The 20545-nt window shown below is 40.1% G+C and overlaps 1 protein-coding gene across 2 annotated transcripts in view; it reads left to right on the forward strand.

Moving 5' to 3' along the window:
- The first annotated feature begins 5956 nt into the window (after positions 1 to 5956).
- The window catches only part of VTA1 (vesicle trafficking 1), a 74662-nt gene continuing 60073 nt past the window's right edge, over positions 5957 to 20545 (forward strand). Inside the window, exons 1-2 of one of the 2 annotated variants that reach the window (XM_065590305.1) lie at positions 5958 to 6090; positions 19630 to 19711. In XM_065590305.1, the coding sequence (XP_065446377.1) occupies positions 19660 to 19711 (52 nt within the window). In that variant the 5' untranslated portion in view covers positions 5958 to 6090; positions 19630 to 19659. Of the gene's footprint in view, positions 6091 to 19629; positions 19712 to 20545 lie in introns of both variants that reach the window. The other variant, XM_005280384.5, reaches the window with a different exon arrangement.

The raw sequence follows: 20545 nt of genomic DNA on the forward strand, positions 1-20545 counted from the left end.
CTCTTCCCATGGAAACAAATGATGTTTTTCTTGTCTTAATATCATAAATGAATGTGATATCTTTGGTCAAAAACTAATTACTTATTTGATATTTGGAAATACTACAAGGGTGGAGGGACTGCCCCTGTTTGTTGCTTGCCTAATATAACATGTACTTTGGTCAATATATACATACTTATTTTTGTTGTATATATCAAATATCCATCCAGCTGTTTTTACATATATACAGGATCTGTTCTTTCCAAATTAAATTTGTAATCTCAGGTACAATAAATCTTTTTATGTATAAAAATACAAAAATACGTGTGACTATTGACAACCCAGTTCATCTGTGTACACGAAATATAGATCAGTAATTACAATTTTGTCAGTGTTTTTCCCTAGTGTTTCATATTTCTGTTTGTGATGAAATTCAAATGCTTTCCAAATAGACCAGCTGACCTCATGTTAATTACAAATAATAATAATTCCTAGATTCTATATAGCACTTTTCATCAATAGATCTCAAAGTGCTTTGCAAAGGAGAGCTGGACAGTACGAGTATCCCCACTTTAGCAATGGGGAAACTGAGGCAAAGAAAAGTGCTCAAGCAGTCACTCTGCAGAGCCGGAAATAGAACCCAGGTCTTATAAACCACAGGCCATTATCTGGTCTCTAGACCACAGCATCTCCTAGCCTAGGATACTCAAAACTTGGAATTTTGAGAGAAATTTTGAAATCTTGAAATTTGTTTTCATTCCAAAACCAAGCCATTTCTGAAATTTCCTGCAAAACAGAAATTCTGAAAGACAACTGTATGCAAAATCCGTTTTTGAAAAAAAAATTGTATTTTTGTTTCAAAACAAAATTTTGTTTTCATTTTATATTATTTACATTATTTCATTACATGAGAAGATGTAGTGTAGAATATATGTCATAATATAATAGTCAAAATATTCTATTTTATTTTTTGAAATCATTATGGGAAGCTGCTACCTTAACAAGAAAATTAATTGATTGAATACATTTGTACAAATTGTATCATTACAATGCAAACAGGAGACACTTTGATCTAGAAAATAAGATTTTTCCACCAGCTCTCATTCTAAACACTACATGTACTTTGTTCAACCGCATAAGTTGCTGTACAAAATGCCCTAAGGGTTAACTTGCTTAATAATCCTCCTTCTATAGGATGCAACCCCACACTTCTTAATCAAGAAAACTCCCATTGAACTAAATCGTAGTTCTGCCTCAGTAAGGAGTGAAGAATTGGGCCCAGAATGCATTTCTCAAGCCATTTTCAAACTCTGTTTTACAGAGGCTCGCTCCTCTGTGAAGGTGATTTATGTGGTTTAGAGTTAAGTATAATTATGAAGAATATTCTACCAGAGGCAACAAGTATTTTTTTAATGTAAATGGAAACAGCAAATGTTGTAGATGTACTTTCAGTTGGATATCTGGAGTGCTCCTTTCCCATGCATTAAAATGTAAATACATCTCTATGTATGAAATGTATTACTGCACAAGAGCTGAGATAAATACTGCACAGAATGAAAAATATGAAGTTCTGTCAATAAGCCGGTCCCTATAAAGGTCATACTATAAGCCAGATTCACTCACACTGGTGTAGGGAGGTGTAAACTGCAAAAGCTGTTGCAGCCGTGGGAGCATTCACCCTGAAGGGATGACAGACAGTGTACCCACTGCTTTCTATCTGAAGGAGTTCCACTGCAGAGAGACCAGCTTCATAGGAGGCTGGGGCTTTATAGGAGTTATGACTTTGGACAGTCTTGGCCAGGCTTGAGTTTTCTCCTGGGGTGGAGGTTGTCTGCAATCCCTGATGAATGAACCTTAAATTGCTAGGAGCTCTCAATTATTACGTATTTATAAGGCCTTCGCTGCGTGCCTTCTTCTGGAATTATGAAGTGCTCTCAGGAGGCAACAAAGCAACACTAAGTACCGGGAACACAGGTGAGCATTTTTTGGCATTGCAGTGAGATGTGCCTGAAATCCAGAGCCAGAGGAAATCTTATAAATCACCCATACAAAAAAAAACAACTTTAACTTGCAGTTAAGGCTGCTGAACTGCATTTCCTATCAATATAGTTGCCAAACATTAAGGAGATAATTAGATAAGACAACATTAACATCCACACCAACCACAGCTCATGTGTCTTGTCCAATTATAATGTCCAGCTGCACTCATTGACAATCTCCACAACAAATGCTTTCTACTCTAATATAAAACCACCCACAATGTACACATCCAATTACCCAAACTTATATTCACTGGTACAATCTTTGTTCTAGCCTCAGAATATTTTAGATAGAAACAGAATAGTATAGGCTCTTGCTGACATTAGAGTTAAGGTTATGGGTTTGAGGACAACTTTGAGAAACTGAATATGTGCTTTGAATAACCTGCTCTAGTTTCTCTTCAGATTGTATAAATCATTGATTCCCAAACTAGGAGCACGCCCCCCTGGGAGGGCATGAGGCTGCCGGGCCCTTGAGCTCCTGGCCGGGGAGGCTAGCCCCTGGCCCCTCCCCTCCTGTCCCCCATCCCCCACAGGTACGCCACCGTGCAGGTAGCAAGGCTTGAGCCCGCAGACCTCCTAGACTTTCCAATAAGACAGCCTTGCCGCTCTGAGCAGCCTGGTAAGGGGGCAGGGAGCGGGGGGAGGAGTTGGATGATGATAAAGGAGAGGTGGAGGGCATGAGGGTTTCTTAAAAATTAAAAAGGGGGTGTGATGCTGAAAAGTTTGGGAACCAGTGGTATAAATCTTTGTTAATTTGAAATTAAGTTCACTCAATAAAGTTTGGGGTATTTGGTGGGGGGTGGGAAGAAGGCAGACGAGGGAATTTCCTTGTTTTCTAAAATGAGGAAAAAAAGTTTAAATGGAATTGGCATGTAGGGTTTGAAAGAGTGCAGCCTGCTCTAACAGATGTTATGAGGCACAGCAAATACAGTTTCCCTTTTGCAGTTCTTTACACATCTGTAGGGCCCTACCAAATTCACGGCCGTGAAAAACATGTCACGGACCATGAAATCTGGTCTCCCCCTGTGAAATCTGTATTGTAGAGGGTAAAAGCACACAAAAGACTAGATTTCCCAGTGAAGGCAAGCGTTTCTCAAAAGGGGTCCCAACCCAAAAGGGGATTTTTGGTGGGGAGGGTTTGCAGGGTTATTGTAGGGGGGTTGTGGTATTACCACCCTTACTTCTGCATTGCCTTCAGAGCTCGCTCACTGGAGAGCAGCAGCTGTAGGCTGAGGGCCCAGCTCTGAAGGCAGCAGCATAGGTAAGGGTGACAATACTGTGACCCCCTTACAATATCCTTGCGATCCTCCTCCCCCACCCCCACAATGCCCTTTTGGGTCAGGACCCTTATAGTTACAACACTGTGAAATTTCAGATTTAAATATCTGAAATCATGAAATTTATGATTTTTAAAATCCTATGATTGTGAAATTGATCAAAATGGGTCATGAATTTGGTAGGGCCCTACACATCCGCATAGAGTATGTGTGTGTGGAATTATAGCTATATGGGACCTCAGAGGTTAGGTAATGGAGGGAAAGACTTTTATCCATATTGAAAGTGTTAAACAACTTTAAGCATTTAAAGTGTAACCTAAAAAGACACATCCCCTTTCCCTGTTCTCCATGTCTCCCTCTGCCATATCTGTTTGTAACCTTTACAGCCCCTCTCTGATTCCCAGATTTGAGCATCCCTCAACATCCCACCCCCCTGGTCCTCCAAACCATCAGACCTCCCTTCCCTGACACCTTTTATACTTCCTTTTTATTTATGCCCTTACCTGAAGCTTTCTTCACATCCTTGTCTGCACCTTTATTCCATGCCTCCATTTTCTGCACTAGGGCTTTGTCCCCACTGTTACCCCTTTCTAGCCAGAGCAATTAGCCAATATCCGGGGTCTTGCAGGTTGTTTCTATTAGGAGAAGAAATTGATGGACTCAGGTATTTCTTTGATGCAATCTTGTTTATTTCCAAAAATGGTACAGAAAGTTCTGTTTTCTGGAACACAATAGGAATCATACAGCAAGAGGCAATTTCCTTGTTCACAATTCCAACCCTCTTTCCAGACAATACTCTGCCCCAAAAGCTCTCTCTTGGCTTTCTCTCATGGTCATGCTACAAGTTCTTCTCTTGCTCTGTACTTCTCTGGCTGTTACACACACACACACACACACACACACACAATCCGCAGCATTTGCATTTGGTCTAGTCTTTGGGCAATGACTTTCATTGTTCCAATTATCACTAAATGGGCATTTAACAGTTCCTTCATGTACCCTGTATATAAGGTAGGGTTACCATACGTCCGGATTTTCCCGGACATGTCCGGCTTTTGGGGGCTCAAATCCCCGTCTGGGGGGAAATCCCCAAAAGCCGGGCATGTCCGGGAAAATCGGGAGGGCTCAGTGGTGCTCGGCCGGGGCCGGCGGTGCGGGGCCGGGGGCATGGTGCCGGGCCGGGAACCAGGGGCGCAGTGCCGGGCCAGGGTCACAGTGCCGGGCCGGGCGCGGGGCCGGACGGGGAGCCGGGTCAGCCGGGCCGGCGGGGAGCCGGGTCAGCCGGGCCGGCGGGGAGCCGGGTCAGCCGGGCCGGCGGGGAGCCGGGAGCCGGGGGGTGCGCCGGGCCGCCGGGGGCCGGCAGTGCTGGGCGGGCCGGGGGTGGTCGGCGGGGGCCGGCACCCCAGGGCCCGAGCCGACCCAGGCTGGAAACGCTGGGGGGCCAGCCTGGGCCGCGCCTCCTCCCCCCACACCCCCCTTACCTGCTTCAGGCTTCCCGCGAATCAAATATTCGCGGGAAGCAGGGGAGGGGGTGGAGACTTTGGGGAGGGGGCGGGGTTGGGCGGGGCCAGGGGCGGGGCCGGGGAGTGTCCTCCATTTGGAGGCACAAAATATGGTAACCCTAATATAAGGCAGCTAGTAGGCCCAGCAGTTACAATGAGGTGATGACATCATGTAATTGCCCATATATCAAATACATGTTTGCTGGGGTCCACCCAACCTCCAGCATAATACCACAATGCCCCAGTCCGCTAACAACTTTCTATCCTATCCAGTCCCCCATCCACTCCATCATATTCAATCCCCTCCATCCTCCCATGTCCCAGCTCAAGACACATTTAAGCATGTATTTTTTTTTTTTTACATTTTTAACCATTTAAAAATAAACGGGGAAAAAATCCATTCAAATGTGCAATGGGGAGATGACTGAAGGGGGTTGTAGAGTGCAGAGGTTCTCCAGGAAAAGTGCCCATGGTACAGTGAATTACAAACTCCATTTCTTAAGCAGCTTTGCATCCAAGTTTCCTTTTGCCCCCGTCCTCTCCCACCATATCCAAATAAGAGACGGCAGAGAGGACGCTTGAAGGAAAAGTTTCCAAAGAAGCATAGCTTGTAGGTCCACTAGGGATGCACTGTCCCAGGCTGGTGAATCTGCTAGTTTTCCATAGTAAGCTTTGATAAATCAAAACTGTTCTGAATAAAGGTAACTGAGCACCCACTGTTATTTTTCTGTAGGTGCTCCAGCCCCAGAGCACCCACAGAGTTACCACCTATGTCTGACAGGGGAATCAGCACAGTGGAGGAGGCCACAATTTTTGTCTCTGCCTTTGATAAGAACAGGCCTGCAGCGGCTACGCTAGCGACCACCTGCCCGGCCAAGACCAGCCCTAGGCGATTTCTAAAGCTCCCGGATCAAAGGACGCTGGTGTCAGCGCTGGGCTTCGAACACGGCTCGCCCACCAGGCAGGCGCGCTCTGCACCAGGCCACTTCGCACCGCGCGTGGCGGCCCCTCGCCTCACTTTCCCCCGCCGCTCACCAGGGGTCGCTGTTGCAGGAGCGAGGCGCCTCTCTCTCCCGCTCGCCCGCCTCGGCCGGCGGCTGTTACTGCACCGGAAGCGGAAGTGGGCCGCGGTGCTAGTTGTTGTTGCTAGTGCTGCCGCCGCGGGTCCGGTCTGGGGCGTCATGGCGGGCACGGCCCTTCCTCCGCTGCCGGAGCAGTTCAAGAGCCTCCAGCATCATTTGCGAACCGGGCAGGAGCTGGACAAGCGGGAGCCGGTGGTGGCGTATTACTGTGAGTGAGGCTGCAACGGCCACAAGAGCCCCGCCCCCCACTCCCCGACCAGTCCCCCCGCCCCCACCACTCACTGACCGATACCCGACAGCCACGCCCCCATCCCGTGGCTGTGTCCCCTGCCCCGCCCCCAATTCCGCTTCCAGCTACAGCCCCCTGCGCGTCTCCGGGGATCCTGCTCTGCAAGCCCGACCCCCCCCCCCCCCCCCCCAAGGACAGACCATTTTTCTATGGGGAGGGGGGTGGAGTTAAGAATCACAGCGCAATAGCTGTTCATTAGCGTTGTCATAAATAGTTTTGTACCACGACTAAATTTGTCCGCCTTGCACCGCCGGTGCGATAAATTAATGTTTGTTCCAAACTCAGCGTTGCCTTTTATTAAGGGAGCACCTATTTTGGGTCGTCCCCCCTCCCCCCAACCCTCCGTGATTAATGCCCAAGCCTCAACGTCTAGCAAAACACCGCCCAGTGTCCCCACCCTCACCTCACTATAATAAATGGGCCACCTTAGAAGTTGGAATAATTTTTATAAGGGATTTTAAAAAATCTTTGAAATATAAAAGTAGACTCATAAAATGGAGAAACAGACTAGATTCAAGTATCAGAGGGGTAGCTCCGTTAGTCTGGATCTGTAAAAAGCAACAGAGAGTCCTGTGGCACCTTTAAGACTAACAGATGTATTGGAGCATAAGCTTTGGTGGGTGAATGCCCACTTCATCAGATGCATGTAATGGAAATGGACTAGATTCAGGAGAGCTTGGTTCTGTTCCCAGCTCTGCTGCTGATTTGTCTGGTCTTCAGCAGTTCACTTTCCCCATCTTTTGAGACAGATGTTTGTGTATAGGTCAGATATTTAAAATCTTCATTTGTTATTGTTTGAAATTTCCTCTTTCTGAGTGCAGGTCTACACTACAGCCCAATCTAATTTACGTTGCTCAGGTTACATGGATGCAAGTTTTGTGCTGTCCACACTGGCGCTACGTTGGCGGAAGATGCTCTCCTGCCAACATAGCTTATGTTTCTCGCCGAAGTATATGTCGACAGGAGAGTGCTCCAGTGGCACAATTGCATTGGTGTAGCTGTGCTTATGCAGCACTGTACTGTAGAATGGCCCTCACTCATTTTCAGCAGGGAGGAAATTATATTTTCTTAGGGCTTGTCTACACTACAGACACTACAGCAGCACAGCAACAGCACTGCAGCCGTACTGCACTAGTGTAGATCCTTGCTACAATGTCAGAAGGGTTTTTTTCGTTGCTGTAGTTAATCTGTCTCTTCGAGAGGCAGTAGTAGTTGACAGAAGAATTCTTCCATTGATTTAGCGGTCTCTATATTGGGGCTTAGGCTGGCCTAACTACATCTCTCTGGGGTGTTAATTATTCACATTGCTGAGCAACATAGCTAGGCCAACCTAAGTTTTAGGTGTAGAGCATGCCTTACTGTTTCTCTCTCTTGAATGACTTATTCTTCCCCTTTGAGATAATTTTATCTGGAGGTAACTTAAGGGAGTTGCAGTAGTACAGGGGTAGGCAACCTATGGCACGTGTGCCGAAGGCGGCATGCGAGCTGATTTTCAGTGGCACTCACACTGCCTGGGTCCTGGCCACTGGTCTGGGGGGGGGCTCTGCATTTTAATTTAATTTTAAATGAAGCTTCTTAAACATTTTTAAAACCTTATTTACTTTACATACAACAATAGTTTAGTTATATATTATAGACTTATAGAAAGAGACCTTCTAAAAACATTAAAAAGTATTACTGCCACGCGAAACCTTAAATTAGAGTGAATAAATGAAGACTTGGCACACCACTTTTGAAAGGTTGCCGACCCCTGCAGTAGTATATTTTCAGAAAGGAGTAAATGGGGAAAGGAGCTTTTTAACCAATGATTTAATAAAGTACTTCTTTGTATACAGAGGTGAACTGAAAATGTAGACTTTCAGTGTTTTGAAAAACATAGGCAACTCAGCGGCACAAGAATGATCCTAGTCTTTATTTCCTGCAAACAAATAATATGCTAATATAGTACTAGAATATCAACAAGTTGAATAAGGCATCTGTAAAATAACAGGAAAACTGGATGTTTGTAATAATTGCTGGATGGTTCTAGTAAAACACAACACAAAGTCATCTTGTGTGTGAAAGGAAGCACTAGCTCGCTCCTGGAGTCCTTTTTTGTTATCAGATGTAACACAATGTCTAACTACGTCGTACAAATAATAGAGTTTCATGTAAGCAAGTAAATGCAGGTTTTTGTTCTGATGAAACTAAATGCAGAAATGTTTGATGACTAACCAATACTAATGTTTCTTGTTTTCTTGATTTATATATTTGTTCTGAAATCTAATATAAGTTCTCAAGAGTATGTAGGAAAAAACTAACTTTTTATCACATCTTAATATGTTGTGATAGTTGAGTGTATTTTGTGATGTTTGAACTTCAGTGAATAAATACTTAAGGGAGAGGAGATAAAGTGCCAATTAGCTTTATATCATTTATGGTACATCCCTGCTTGAGCTTTAAATTAGTGTAGGTGGCCTTGACTTTTCCATCTGGCCACTTAAGTGTGCTTACTGTGTTATTGAACATAGCAGAAAAATATGTTCCAGTGACATAATGTTTCTCATTACATTACAACTTAAAGTAAAAAGTGATGACATCTTGTTTTCAAAACCAAACACTATTTAGATTCTGAATCCTTTTAAATGTCACTGAGAAAAAGAATCAGTCATCACTGAAATCATTTAGAAACTTTAAGTAGTGTTTCATACAAATAGACATCCTACCCATCTCTAGCAATGAAACTATCATGTATGGCTCCAATCCTGCAACTTCTGGTGTGTTGGTGTGCTGGAGAGCCCCATTGAACTCCATGTCGGTGGGATTCCATGCAAGGACAAGGAGTTGCAGGATCGAGGAGATAGGCTTTGATCCTGAAAATGTGTGTGTTTAACTTTACTATGATGACTATTCCCATTGATGTCTTGTGACTCAAGGTAGTAAAATTAAGCACGTTCATGAGTGTTGGTGGTGCCAGGGCCTAAGGACATTTCTGCACATTTTTTAGCAGTAAAATTGTCAGTAGTGACCACTCCTTGATATTACTGCTATATGTAACTTCCTGCTGTTCCCTTCCTCATCTCCCCTCCCCCCCTCTATTTCAACAGATAGTGGGTGTTAAGTCTGTGTTATGAACAGACCTTGGTACTTGAATTGGTAGTCAGATTTTTTACCTCTAAGTAATAACCTAAAATCAAGAAGCAAAGTGTAACATATTGTTTGTCTCACAAAAATAGCAAACAGAAAATTTTAAATAGAAAGATATACATTTAGAAGTGTTTGTTAGACTATAATCGTTTTTAAAGATTACATGTTGGGCTTAAACTACTTTTATTTTAAACTGTGTATTGTAAAATACTTTCTTTGAGCATTTCCTTTTCTAGGCTGTATTAAATAGTTTGTGTTAATCATAGGGCAAGATCTTCTCAATGGTGCTTGTTCATGCCTAGCAGTTTCCACACCCCACTAATGATCAGATTTAGTATGTAGTAATGTCTAGAAGAAAAGTTATATAGCTCCACTAGAGAAAAGGGCACAGGTGATTAATGGTGAACAAGGTGGAATTCTTTCTTCATTAAGTAATATGGGTGGAGGTTAGATTGCTTAATAGAGTTGCATAACTTATTCAAGGGATGTCATTTTCTAAACACAAGGAGGCAAACTCTGATAATAAATCTCTGGCCTGTTCAATACCTAAAGAAAAAGTTGTCCCCAAGTAATATCAAAGACAGTCTGACTGGAAAATAAACTTGCAAAATAACCGTGTTTGAGATATAATTACTTGTTTCTGTAACATGTTCATGTCTGTTGTAGAGGTTTGATGAAGGAAACTTCTTCAATACTGATTTCTGTCAACCTTTCACTCTTGGCTCTTTTCAAATTAGCCTGTACATTTTCAAGAGTATATTTATTAACTGAATTGTGTTCTTTTTACTTACTGTAGCTCTAATTTAAAGGTATTGATAGCTGTGCAGGTGTACTGAAAGCAACACTATTGTCCCTGAATCTTTTCAACACTCGATAGTACATACATAAATCATATTTCCATATCCAGTAAAGGCAGTATAAAATAGTATACGTGATATAATCAGCATGCTCCAGCAATTTCTAAAAAGCAGAGATATAGGGCCTGATTCTGATAACACAGTGATATAAATCTGAAGTATCTCTGTTGAAATCATTGGACTAACTGGTGTAAAATATGTGTGAAGATTTTTTTTTTTCAGATCTCCCTTCTCCCTCTCCCATCATCTTCGAATTAATCTTTTGGTCGGATGACAGTTGAAAAAGTCCTTACTCAGCATGTGCATTAGTGATTTTCCTGAAATTCAAGGGAAGAAAACACATACAAGATTTCAAGTTGCCTACTTCTCCCAGTACTCTAGCTGGCCATTGTTTGATTGAAAAGCTGAGTGATACAGAGCAAAAAGCCCCTGGCCAACATTTTTCAGCGGTTAAATGGGGTTTTTCTCACTTGGGGGACTTTGGGGAATAATAAAATGTTGACAGACATGACCTTTTCTACCTGCAGTAGATCCAATGTCTTGTTACAAAAAAAAAAAAAAAAAAAGAGAGATAAAGAACAAGGAAGTGCTGCTTGGCCTTCTTGTCTTTCTAAGGCTGAGGTCTGTGCAGTGTATTGCAGTTCTATATGGTTCATTCTGTTTAGCATTACCGAGCTATTTCTGTCTGCTTATTTTATACAGCAGCTACAGTGTAGACCCTCTCACCCTCACCTATATTTGACATATGATGTTGCTTAATGAAAACCTACTTTGTGTTTTTCAAAATTAGCACCAACTAAAATCTCACGTTACAGTAAAGTGTTGGCATAAGTGGTAAATTTAAGCTTGGATATTATTAAGGCACAGAAATAATTATAGACAGCAAGAAATATTTTTCCCATTGCACTTGGTTATAGTTGCAGAAACAACGTTCTACTGTAACTTGATGCATTTTTGCTTATTAGGAAAATATTGAATAACCATTTAATCTTACTTAAAGCAGTATATAACTAAATGGTATTAGAGCTTTCCACTGGAAAACATCTTTGTCAATTATGTACTTTATACATTTAACTAGGGCTTATTAGAATTCAAAAGCATAAAATATTGTGCCCAGAAGATTCCTTGTTTATTAAAAGGTGAGTTCCCTGAGTTTCTACATACTGGAAGGAAACCTACATTTATTACATGTCTGCAACAAAGTTTCTTTGCAGGATAGTACCTACTAAGACTTCAGAGTTCAAACTGATTCGCATGTTGTCCATGGTTGAACAATCTGTTTTCTGTATCATAATAGTAATGGGGAAACAGGTTTTATGGGGGTTTTTAAGTGTATGATTTGAGGCTACACATTAAGGAATAGGTTTTCATCTTCTGTTTTTCTGGAATATTTAAGGAATAAGACATCTAGTTTGTGGTGTGCTGTGACCCATGTTTGAATATATGGGATAAATTAGAAATTGTCCTCAACTTCAGTTTCTTAAAGATGGGTTTTCTTCATCCTATATCTCAAGTATTTTCCTTTTTCTGTCTTTGTTTGTGGGCACTTATTCCTTTAAGAGGATTGCAAGGAAGAAACTGTACTCTGATGCTTTTGCCCTTATTGTTGCAGCAGAACAGCAAGTAGCTGTGTATTTAGAAGCAAACGCTTATGAGAAAGGTTAATAATTGCCAAATGTATTTGATGGAAATTATTAGAACAATGAAATCAAGCTGATGATATTGTTTAAAAATACTAGGAGATGGACAGAAATGGAAATATAGAACAGATATGATTCAGAAATTAAAACTTGTTTTCTGAGGTGTATATTCTTTGACTTAAGTAAACTATTAAACCTATGACTTACCCACTGGTCAGAGAATAACCTTTGGTCTAGGACCTCAATACAGACCTGAGGATCATGAAGCCTCCATTTTAACCTCTCTCAGAACGTTCCTTACACCAACTCATTCTCCTCTGGTGATTTTGTGAATCTAACCCTTTAAAAATGGCCAGAACAAAATGTTTTCAGTCGAATAAAATGTTTAATTTAATCTGAAATGGACTTCAATTTGCCAAATTTGTCTGGAATTTTTCAAATTTGATTTGGATGCTACTGGTTTTTTTTTAATTGCCAGCAAACTGAAAAATCAGTGATTTGCCCAGCTCTAGCTCCAACCTATTCTGTCTATAATTCCCATTGGCATCTCCCTGGAACTTGTCATTTTGGGCAAAATTCTCTGCAGTGGGGCCCAGGTTGATATCAACATCTCCACTCTCTTGCATCTAGCAGCTTGTCTACACAGGGACATGCAGGATGTGAATTTAAAGCACACTAAAAGAACAGGAGTACTTGTGGCACCTTAGAGACTAACAAATTTGTTAGTCTCTAAGGTGCCACAAGTACTCCTGTTCTTTTTGCAGATACAGACTAACACGGCTGCTACTTTTAAAGCACACTAGTGATTTCTCGCTAACTCCCTATGTGGCTACTCTTACTGTGCATTAGAAGCGCCTTCGCACTTTGCATTTATACCCTAAATTACTCTGCTCTAAGTTCTTTGTACTGACAAGCACTTAGTGTCCTAAAAAGATGATTAAAGAACATCAGCCCTGTAGATAAAATGAGGGGTAACCCCAGCAGAAGAGATCCAAATTCCTGGTTCTCCTGGACCCTATCTCATATATCCCTGTTTGATTTGGACAAAAAGGGGAAAAAAATAAGGTAAAAGCTAAAAATCACAATAAAAGCAGTCATCATTGTCAGAAAAATGATTTTCAAGTTGAATGTTTCCATTTAATCATAAAATATTAACATATCTTCGCCAAACATATTTCACATTGTAAAACCTACATCTCATTGCTAATCACAAAAGAAACGGCCATTAAAAATGCCGTGATTTCACACTTTCCCTCTCTGTCCCTTCCCAACACACTGACAACCCTATATAATTTACATGATCAGTCTTTGATGGACGTTTCATAGGAATATAAATTGGTATTATGATTCTGCAATATACTCTTCTAAAACAGGTGTGCCATAAATATGAAGACCTATTGTGAAACTCGTGTAATTTTTTTTCTTTTCTAAATTGACATTGATTATATAAAATTCATTTTGGTTATTAATATGCAGGGTTTAATTTAGAAAGCATATGTTACTTCCCCGACCCTGTCCCTTCCCTCACACCCCAGTCTTCAAATAAAGGAGTTCCTTTCCCCATCCATCCTTTAGTCTGCATTGTGGTGTTTTTTCTTGGCTGAGGAGAGCTGGATGAGATTGTTTGAAGCTAACAATGCTACTTCTACAGTAGCTCAGATCTAGGGATTGTTACAGAATGACACAAAGTACTCTTCCTGCCCACTAGAGGCCAGTACGGGTTGGGATCACAAAATCCAGATACTGAATGAATATGACTCAGATGTCGCAATGTATATTGCTTCAGGGCCAACATAACAGACCCTCTTCTGTAGCTTTCACAGACTGGAGTTGCTGAAGAGTTATTTTTCTTTTGTGTGGACAATCCCATTTTTTGACTTCTTTCTTTGAATAAGCTGTGTCATTTTAGATGTGGTAACTCATGACTGCAGTTAATTGAACTTGTCTACTTCTGCTTTTCAAGCAATTTCTCAAGTATTTGAAAAAGATCTCACTTGCCTTTTTACTAAACTCTTACTCATTTCTAATATTAAGTTTAGTGTTTTTTCACATTAATATATTGGACCATAGTAGTGTTCTGAAGTTAAAAAAAAACCCAAAACAATATTATGATCTCTACAAGATTGGATTTAATAGGGAATATGGTAAATTGCCTTAACAAAACCAAGAATTAGAACTGTAACCTTTCAATTGCATACAGAATACCATTGCTTTTGTCTTTCATATGAATTAAGTGCTCATAATAGGTGTGACTGATAGTCTTGAAGATTGATGTTTTCATCAGTTGAATGGGTACAACATAGACAGTTACACTGCAAAGTTCCCCAAATGGTCCTGAAAATGTAGCTCAGGGCTTGGCTACACTTGCGAGTTACAGCGCAATAAAGGAACTCCGGGCGCCCTAGCTCATTTCCCCGTCCACACTGGCAAGTCACGTAGAGCGCTCTGTCTCTGCGGCTACAGCGCTGCTGGTACTCCACCTCGGCGAGAGGAATAGTGTTTGCTGCGCCTTGGCTACAACGCACGGCATCAGTGTGAACAAGGTGTTGGGTCACTACGCTCTGATCGGCCTCCGGAAACGTCTCATAATCCCCTTAAGTCAAGTGGCCACTCTTGTCATTGTTTTGAACTCCTGTAGGAATGCGGAAATGCCATTTCAAAGCTCCATTTCTGACAGCCAGCATGCAAGCCATTAGTGTGGAATGCTGTGTGTGTGTGTGTGTGTGTGTGAGAGAGAGAGAGAGAGAGAGAGGCGGGGGTGGGGGGGGGGGTCTGCTGCTTTCTGAACTTACAAGACAGCATGCTGACATGCTCTCAGCCCCCCAAAACCCCACTCTCTCTCCCCCCACATACACACAACATACTCCCTGTCACACTCCCCCATTTGAAAAGCACATTGCAGCCACTTGCATGCTGGGATAGCTGCCCATAATGCACCGCTCCCAAGGCCGCTGCAAGTGCTGCAAATGTGGCCACGCCAGTGTGCAAGCAGCTGTCAGTGTGGACAAACTTCAGTACTTTCCCTACTGCGCTCTACGAAGGCGGGTTTAACTCACAGTGCTCTACATCTGCAAGTGTAGCCATGACCTCAGTCTTTGCCTGGAAGAACCAGGGATGAGTGTATTTCATTCTTCAACCTACTAAACCTCTAAATTTCTAACAAAGGCAAACAAAGTTGCTATTTGTGATACATTTTCACACAGGCCATTAAAGAGAGGAAGGATGGTCCAGTGTTAGGGCAATAGCCAAAGACTTGGGATCAAGGTCCTGCTCTGCCACAGACTTTTTTATGACCTTAGACAAGTCACTTAGCCTTTCCGTGCCTCAGTTTAGCATTAGAAAATGGGGATTATAGTATTCTTCTGCCTCAAAAGAGAGATGTGAGGATAAATACATTAAAGTTTGTGAAGCACTTAGATACTATGGTAATGAGGGCCATAGATAAAACGTATGTTTTTAACACACTCCCCTACCCCCCGGAAAAAAAAAACAGGACAGGGGAGTCTCCTTTTATTCTTTCAGCTAGTATTTTAAAAACAGATGGATTTTCATTTCCCTTGGTTATGTCAATAAGAGAAACCAAGCATATGTAAAACCTGTCTTCAACCCTTGTCAATTTTCTTAATTTTTTTTTGTTGCTTTTTCCTTTGTAGTTTATATGTATCTCATGTTACATACTAAGCAAACAGATAGTGATGAGACAAAGAAGACTTTTTAAAAAACCATTATGACCAACATAATTTTCTTTTTATGAGTAACTTATTTTATTATGAGGCTTAAGATCCGAATCTGTTAGGTTGTGTAAAGCTTTTAACTTGGAAAGCTATTGATTTGCTATTGTTAGCTTTGTTTAAAGTATTCAGGATGTTTGGAATATCTGATTGTTAAAGCTGAAGTAAGGTTTTAGAAAGTGCATTGGATTGACTCTGACAGTGTACTTGGAGATAGTGTGTTGTTTTAATTGTTTTGTGGCAGTGCAATAATCTGACCAGGAAAGACACAGATATTAATACTGACCTTTTAAAAGATTAAAACCTGATACTTTTTAGGTAATGTTTGCAAGTCTACAGATCAAGTTATTGCCCATTGTCGTCTTCCTCATAATATTTTAAGCTTTCCTTGTGTTTGCTCTGACCATAGCGAGCATCTTCATTGTAATTTATGGGGCAACCCCCTGGTACCTTTCCTTTGACTGAGAGCCTAGATCTGTCCTATTTCTATCTCCCTTGAGAGTAAATGAACAGGTTATTCATCACAATGACCATGAGTATCCTCTAATTAAAGTCAGCAATTTAAATTCATGGTTTTTTTATCCTGTTTTTAAGAGAATAATAAAATAAAATTTTAATCAGTCTAAATACATTCACAGCTATGTTGCTGCACTGTATTTAGCTTAACTAGATCAGACTTTTTTAGTTTTATTCAAACTTTATGTAGAAGGACCAGAAGTTGGTCTTTAAATAACAGCACTGAAAGACCAGAGCTTGGAAGAGTGAATCGGTCATTCTTTTTCTCGGATTCTTAATTGAGATTTGTAAAGCCTATTTGCATTACCGGCTGAACTTCAGAGTTGCAACATGTGTTTGTAATTGCAAATATAACTGTATTTTCCAATTAATTCATTTTATTTAACAAGCTGGTATTCTTTGGAGAATAGTATGTTCTAAAATAGTTGTTTATAATTTTCAACACAATTTTTTTTGAAACAGTATCAAGTTTGTAGTATTAATAGTACAATATGTATCTCCTACGTAGTGTTTTGAAAAATGAGACCACCCAGCACATATACAACATTGTGGTAAGTTTTAAAATGTGGTACTGTAAATGATCCCCCTCAATTCCAGGATTTGGAATACAATTAAACAAACATGAACTGAAAATAGTTTTTTTTTTTCTTGAATGGGATCTTTTTTTACTTTTTAAAGGTAGTCTGGCTATTTTTTCCTCCAAAAGAAAAAAAGTTTTCTTCTGCTTGTATTTTTCCTTAGAAATATCCGGAATTTCAAGTTTTATTATCTTTGGGGAGGACTTATTGTTTGAATCAAATTTTTGAGTCAAACACTTTTTCAATCAAACTCTTACTGTTTGACTTTTTGCCCATCTACATCTCCCATGTTATGTAGGGGGAAGCATATGACCCTCCAAGGTGTTTTTTGTATATATACATATATACTGCAAAATAGGTAACATGTACTGAGTCAGTTAATTCAAGTGAGTTAGACTTGGCCATCCTGAAAAAAGTAGCATGATGAATACTAAAACTACTAATTCCATAGTGGAATAAACACTTCATTCATGGGAGGGACATAACGGGGAGGCATGTGAACTCTCCATCTGACCCCCCACGTGATTCCTCCCCAGCCTGGGCCCTCCCTGGGCCCTCCCTGTACCCTCCCGATGATCTACATCTATTACCTGAGGGAAGGGGTCTGACTGTCCTTCTCTCGCTGCAGCGTAGACTTCTGCTATACAGACCCCAGGCAGGAGGACTCAGGAGAGGCAGCTGCGAGGAAGGGCTGGGGGCTGAGCTGGGGGTGGTACAGCCGCGCTGGAGGAACGCGAAAGGAGTTATTTCTGTTGCTACAGAACTGTTGTCCACATTGGATTGAATGGGTCTGGAAATCAGGGTGGATTGATTTTAAATCAAGGCAATTTAAATAATGATTTAAATCACCAAGTGGAAATCCTTGATTTAAATAGTTGATGTTAATCAACTTTTCCATTTGTACTTTAGTTACTTTCTAAACAAAGTTGCATTCTCGTTGGTTGATATAACCATTAAAACATGTTCACTTACAACTAAATAAAGCCTTTGTGCTAGATTTGGTACATCTTTTTTCTACCTAAGAGACTATACTGTAACTATATACATATATTTAAGCAACAATATATAGCTTTATATTTTCAGATTCTTATTAATTTTAATATGTTAGAAAATAGTGAATAATATATTGCTTATTTATAACAACAAAAAACTAATTTTTTGCTCATGATTTGTGTCAAGCTGGATTAGGATGGTAAGTGGAATTTAATTAAAAGAAAACAGCATATAAAATTTTTTATTAAAACAACCTTAAATGTTGTGGGCACAAACTTCTCTTATCAGAACATATTTCGCATTTACAACTAAATGATTTAATAAAGAAACAGAGGTATTAACTGTAGTCAGTGAATAACATTGATTACCGATATTTCAGGAGAGCCTGAGAAAATTTTCAAATATGTCTAAGTGAAAGTGACTGGAGCTTAAGTTCCTACTTGCCTAAGTCTGTTGAAAATGAGACAACATAAGTTACTTGGGCTGTGTTTCAGACTTTTAAAATTAGTAAATCTCAGTCCCTCCCTCTTTGTTTTTATGCATAGGCTGAAAGAGGGAGAAAAGTTTTCCTGCATTTTTCAATTCCCAATCAATTTCTCAACTTTGAATGAATTAGTCCACATGAATAAAATAGTTTTTCTATGCCTGCAAAAGAGGCTACAGCTGTCAGAAGTCAGTTTAGCACTTCAGCTTGATATGGTTCCAGGTGCTTAGCTACTGACTTCTACCAGTTCAGTGGTGTGACTTTCTTTAAAACATAATCAGCAAATATATATTGCTTGAATGGTTCACCTCCAGCCCTGAAATTTATTATGGTTGGTATGACTTGAAGGGTGACTATTAGATGCCCATGTCATAGCAGCTGCATCTTCTTCAGCAGTTAGGCATCTACTCTGGTACTTTGGATTGAGAATGTTGGCAAGAAAATGAGATGGAGTAAGTGCTTGACCTATCTGCTTCTTTCCTGCCTACAACTTAACATCGTTGTTGAGTATTTTTTCTTCAGTGTCCTTTCCAAATTTCAACAGTATCAGCAGTACAGCAGCAATCTTTCTGCAGTTTGTTCAAGGCTATGGAAATAGGTTTCAGTGTATTCAGCATATCTTCTCTATTTCTCTTTAGTGCAATGTTGACTGCTTTGTCTGTGATAGCTCCGTCTATTTTGTCACAATTTTCTTCATAAATTATCAGAATAGGCCAATTCTTAATAAATAGCTCAAAACATTCAGCCACTGAATTATGTCGTACATCTTGGGGGAGAAATAGTTTGGATCCTATTGCTCTCCAGTGAAGCTGAAATAAAGTGGTTGTTACAGAAGTAGTTTTAAATTTCAACAATATTGTTCTTTATTCCTGGAGTTTTACTTAAGTCTTTGGCTAAAATATGTATCAGAAGAGCTCTGCACCTATATGTTGTAAGTTTCAGGTTCCCTCAATTATCTTCTAGATTTCTTCTTATCTTTGCTACATTTGCAGCATTGTCTGTGATAAAGCTACACTTCGATACTTTAATTTTTGTTCACAGTTTTATAGCTTTTACTGCTACTTTTTAGTATTCTGCTATACAGTCATTTCCTGATGTATCAGTTGTTTCTGTGAGATAGAGCTTCTGTAAAATAGAACATCTTCTGTCATCAGACAAATACAACAGGATCATTGTGTACATTTCTTCACCCATCAAGACTCAGATTAACGCATTTCCCATCAATGTTTTTTGCGCACTGTTCAATTTCTTTCTCATACACTGTATGCAGCAAACTTCTAGCAGTGTCTGCTCTACTGGGTGGAGTGTAGTCTGGTCGTAATGATTGAACCATGTCAATGAAATGTTTTGTTCTGAACAAGATGAAAAGGGGGAATTTGTTGCATAAATGAACCGAGCAATCTTTTCATCTATGGAGTCTTGCTGGAATTTGCTGGTCCTGATTACAACTCATCCATAGTTTTACTGGATGATGAAGACATTACTTTTTTTTTTTTTTGGATACAGGTAACTTACTGTCTGATTTGTGTTTAGTTGCAGTGCTGCTGGTGGTACACATTGCAGATGGTGGACATTCATAATCCCTTATGTCTAAGAAGGACCCTGAAACAAAATGGTAAAGGAAGTCACTCACTGAATATTACTCAGTGCACTGCTTAAAAAAGTGATTGTAAATGCAAGATTCCTCCTAGTGCAACTGTTTGTAACACATTTTAAATTATAACATTTATTTTAAACCAAGTTTTATAGGGAAGATAATTAATAAATATACGGATTATCTAAATCTATTTAAACCCTTATCTCTAGCAGCATACCAAACAGGTTGAAAAAAAAAATGGTTTTAAAAGTTAAAATTCATAAATGTCTAATAGAACTTTATTTTTAAACAGGAAATCTTCACTAGGACAGGGGTAGGCAACCTATGGTATGCGTGCCAAAGGCGGCACACGAGCTGATTTTCAGTGGCACTCACACTGCCCGGGTCCTGGCCACAGGTCCGGGGGGCTCTGCATTTTAATTTAATTTAATTTAATTTTAAATGAAGCTTCTTAAACATTTTTAAAACTTTATTTACTTTACATACAACAGTAGTTTAGTTATATATTATAGACTTATAGAAAGAGACCTTCTAAAAACGTTAAAATGTATTACTGGCACACAAAACCTTAAATTAGAGTGAATAAATGAAGACTCGGCACACCACTTCTGAAAGGTTGCCGACCCTGACCTAGGATGTTTGATTATATTGAGCAATAAAAAATAATTTCAGAAGTCCAGCAGTAACAGTAATAATATAGTTGATAAATATTCCTACAGAAAATTAATGTGCCAATTATATTTGCATACAAACATTTTGAAATTCATAAGTAAGTAATCCACCCAAAACACAATTTTATTACAATAACTTGTCATAGATTATAATTTATTAGCATACTAGGACCTCGTAGGC

The sequence above is a fragment of the Chrysemys picta genome, chromosome 3, assembly GCF_011386835.1.
Source record: "Chrysemys picta bellii isolate R12L10 chromosome 3, ASM1138683v2, whole genome shotgun sequence".
Taxonomy (NCBI): domain Eukaryota; kingdom Metazoa; phylum Chordata; order Testudines; family Emydidae; genus Chrysemys; species Chrysemys picta.